General features: G+C 39.7%; 1 protein-coding gene across 1 annotated transcript in view; it reads right to left on the bottom strand.

The window, feature by feature from the left end:
- The window catches only part of LOC106520173 (protein NLRC5), a gene marked incomplete in the record, with an annotated part of 18,217 nt that overhangs the window by 826 nt on the left and 13,485 nt on the right, over positions 1 to 3,906 (bottom strand). The window contains 7 exon segments of the mRNA XM_014012139.1: positions 31 to 120; positions 227 to 310; positions 449 to 532; positions 629 to 712; positions 2,424 to 2,665; positions 2,739 to 2,970; positions 3,071 to 3,201. Of these exon segments, the coding sequence (XP_013867593.1) occupies positions 31 to 120; positions 227 to 310; positions 449 to 532; positions 629 to 712; positions 2,424 to 2,665; positions 2,739 to 2,970; positions 3,071 to 3,201 (947 nt within the window).

Raw genomic sequence — 3,906 nt, 5'->3', positions numbered from 1 at the left:
GTGTGTGTGTGTGTGTGTGTGTCTTCATACTCTGCATGAACTGTCTGGATGTTCCCACAGGAAGACATTTTCTGGAGGAGACAACCTGCAGCTTTCAGAGATGTGTTGTTCCGTCCCAGCCTGGACAAACACACCAACATTCACACATTAAACGTCTTTTTAACGTCTTTAATAAAAGAACGGATCGGATCAGGACCGGTCGGGTTCCTCAGCAGGACTGACGTACGTTACAGAAACCAGGTTCTGCAGTTTGGTAAAAATCTCAGCCACGTGTTGGACTCCTTCGTCCTGCAGGTTGTTGTCGCTGAAACTGAAACATAAAGAATCTTTGACTTCATCACAGGTTCACCTGTGTAACACCTGTGTAACACCTGTGTAACACCTGTGTAACACCTGTGTAACACCTGTGTAACACCTGTCTCAGTGTCGTTAAAAACAGAAAACCTACTTGAGTTCAGTGATGGTGGGACAGTCCTGGAGACCCGAGGCCAGACTGGCCGCCCCTGCAGCCGTCAGACTGGCACCACAAAACCTTCAGAGGAGAAACACCAGAACTTTGAGCAGAACGTTCCTTCCAACGCCAGAAAAAAAAAAAAAAAACATTAATAAGCAAAAATGGAGAACCTACTCCAGTTTTCTCAGGGCTGTAAACTCTGGTAAAATAGTCGACAGCTTTCCTGCAAACTTGTCTCCGTACTTACGACTGCGAAAGCTGAAAAAAAAGGGAGAATAAAATTGTTTTACTCTTTGACATTTTTGTTCCAGCTGTCTGCGACAGAGACCACCGTGTTCGGGAAATAATTGCTGATATGACACATTTCATGTCACGGGGCCACGATATATCAAAAATACAACAGTACCTCATGATATATTGCGATACATGATGATATATTGCAATATACTGTATAAAGATACCTCAACATATATTGCGATATATCAAGATACCTCATGATATACTGTGATATATTGTGATACTTCATGATATATTGGAATATATTGTGATACATGATATATTACAATACATGATGATATACTGTGATATATCAAAACACCTCATAATATATTGCGATATATCACAATACCTTGTGATATGTTGTGATAAATCGCAATACCTCATGATATGTTGCGATATATGAAAATACTTCATAATATACTGTATTGCGATATATCACGATACATCGTGATATATCGCAATGCCTCATGATATATTCTGATATATTGCAATACATGAAAATATATTACAATAAATGACAATATTTTGAAATATATTGTGATACCTCATGATATATTGCAATATATTACGATGCATGACAATACACTGCAATATATCAAGATACCTCATAATATATTGCGATGTATCATAACACCATGTGATATATTGTGATACATCGCAATACCTCATGATATATTGTTATATCAAGATACCTCATAATATATTGCAATATATCACAATACCATGTGATATATTGTAATACTTCATTATATACTGCGATACATCAAGATTCCTCATAATATATTGTGATATATCACGATATCTTGTGATATATTGTGATACATCGCAATACCTCATGATATATTGTGATATATCAAGATACCTCATAATATATTGCAATATATCACAATACCATGTGATATATTGTAATACTTCATGATATATTGCGATACATCAAGATTCCTCATAATACAGTATATTGTGATGTATCACGATATCTTGTGATATATTGTGATATATCGCAATACCTCATGACATAATGCAATACATGACAAAAAATGGTGATATATCATCTTGCTTATAGTTTTGCCATTTAACATATTGCAATACTGTAAGCAAGATGATATATCACATTTTTCTCCCCAAAAGATTCTAAATTAACAAAAATCCAATTAAATTAATGTGTGAGCTAGAATTATCCTCCTCATGAGTTGATACAAAAAGCTAACTGCTGCCACCTAGTGGACGGAGGCTAGAATAAAACACAAAAAAGAGCCACTGGCATGAAAGTTTACATTTTAAGCTATAATTACCAATCATTGCAGTATCAGGAACTTAAATATAAATATTTCCTTTCAGGTGTTTCCATTTAGAAGACAGCTGTAATCCACTGCAAAGAGTCTAAATTTGTCTCACCTGTCGAACAGGTCGTAATTATTTTGTTTTGTGGAATTTACACCTGAAGGGATGAATGTAGATTTTCTTTAAACTTGCTTACCTTCAGGCAACAGTTTTCTTTAGCAGGTAACAGATAAACCATCAGGCCTCTGTGTCTTTGTTCGTACACTAATAAAAATTTGATTGAATTTATTTGTCTACCTACGCAGACCACAGCCTAACATAATGTTTGTTTACGTTGAGAGCAGACCTCCATTTCAGATTTGCTTATAAATCTGAGAGGCTCCTGCAGGTTGCTTCATGGTCTGCCCACCTGAGGTGATGAATGTTCTGACACATGGTCAGAACGTCCAAACACTCCAGCTCCATTGAACACGAGCCGAAGTCCAACCCAGCTGCGGCGCCTTCGGCTGAGTTCACCACAAAAGCCAAAGCATGGATGTCGTTCGAGTTCAGCCAGAAGTTTCTGAGCTCCAGGGTCTGTCTCACTTTTACAACCTCACGGGCCAGTTCTTGGTTCTGACTCTCCTGGACGCAGTGGCAGAGCTGCAGGACCTGTAAGAACCCAACACATGAGCGTTAGGTGGGAAAATCCTCCCGTTTGTCAGGTTTTAGATTTAAGGCCCACCTTTGGTCCGGTCAGAGTGCTGCTGAGACACCGAGCCTTCAGGAGGTTCAGGACCAGAGTCTGACGCTTCTGGACCCAGGTCTGGACTCCTTTCAGACCCGACGCCCGGGCTACCTGAACCAGAGCTGGAGCGCAGCGCGGGGACGCCAGACCGCACACGTACAGGTACAGAGAGTCCGTGAAGACCGTCTTCTGGTCCGACTTGGTGGTCCAGCGGGTTTTCAGACTGAACCTGAAGAAGAGACGAAGAAGAGGAAATTAAAAAATAAAAACGAAGAAATGAACACATTTCTGTTGAAGTTCATCAGTTTTCTTCTGACTTCTATCCTCACCTCTTCTTCAGCTGTGTGTCGCTAACGTCGTTACTCGTCATGATTCTTACAGCAGCCAGGAACTCCTGCAGAGTCAGGTGAGGGAAGCTGAAGGCTCGGAGCAGCTGGGCCTCATGACCTCTGACCTCCACCTGACAGGAAGTTCAACAACAACAAACTGATCTTCTGATGAGAAGGAACAGAGTCGCTGTGGTCAAACCCTCAGCTAAAGCTCGGCTGCTACCACGCCAAGTTTGAGCTCATGATTTCAAAAGCAGTTTTTGTGTTTGCTGTGGAAGCCATCTTGAATCAGGTTCCTGACATTCTCACTAGAATCCACCCAGTGGTTCATGAGATATTTTGCTAACAGACCAAAGCATTTCCACGGGCAAACAGATTTTGAAATATTAAGCTGAAATTTCAACCTGTTTATCAAATAAAAACTAGTTTCCAGCTGATGTTCACATAAAACTAATCTGTTTTTTCTTCAATACATTTCGGCTTAACTGTCAGGGGCGGAGCCACCTGAGGTTCCGCCCCCAAATGATTGACAAATGGTGTTTTTGGATGCTGATGTGTTGCCACCACTTTAAACTGATGTAACTGTAGCTGTTCTAAACTGGTGATCAGTGTGTTTTGGATTTTTTGATAATTCTTACGATCAAACAATATTTCAATATCTCAGTATTTATTATAACAGCTGAATTTGAGCTATTTGAAATTGGCTGTGGTGGCCATTTTGAATTTTCAAACGCAGGATAGCACTTTTTATTTATACAGTGGTTTGCAAAAGTATTCATACCCCTTGAACTTTTCCATATTTTGTCACATTACAACCACAAACATAAATATATTTC

This window comes from Austrofundulus limnaeus, unplaced genomic scaffold, assembly GCF_001266775.1.
Source record: "Austrofundulus limnaeus strain Quisiro unplaced genomic scaffold, Austrofundulus_limnaeus-1.0 Scaffold89, whole genome shotgun sequence".
In the NCBI taxonomy this organism is placed as follows: Eukaryota; Metazoa; Chordata; class Actinopteri; order Cyprinodontiformes; family Rivulidae; genus Austrofundulus; species Austrofundulus limnaeus.
The sequence above is the reverse complement of the archived record's forward strand: the minus strand, read 5'-3'. Positions and strand labels throughout refer to the sequence as shown.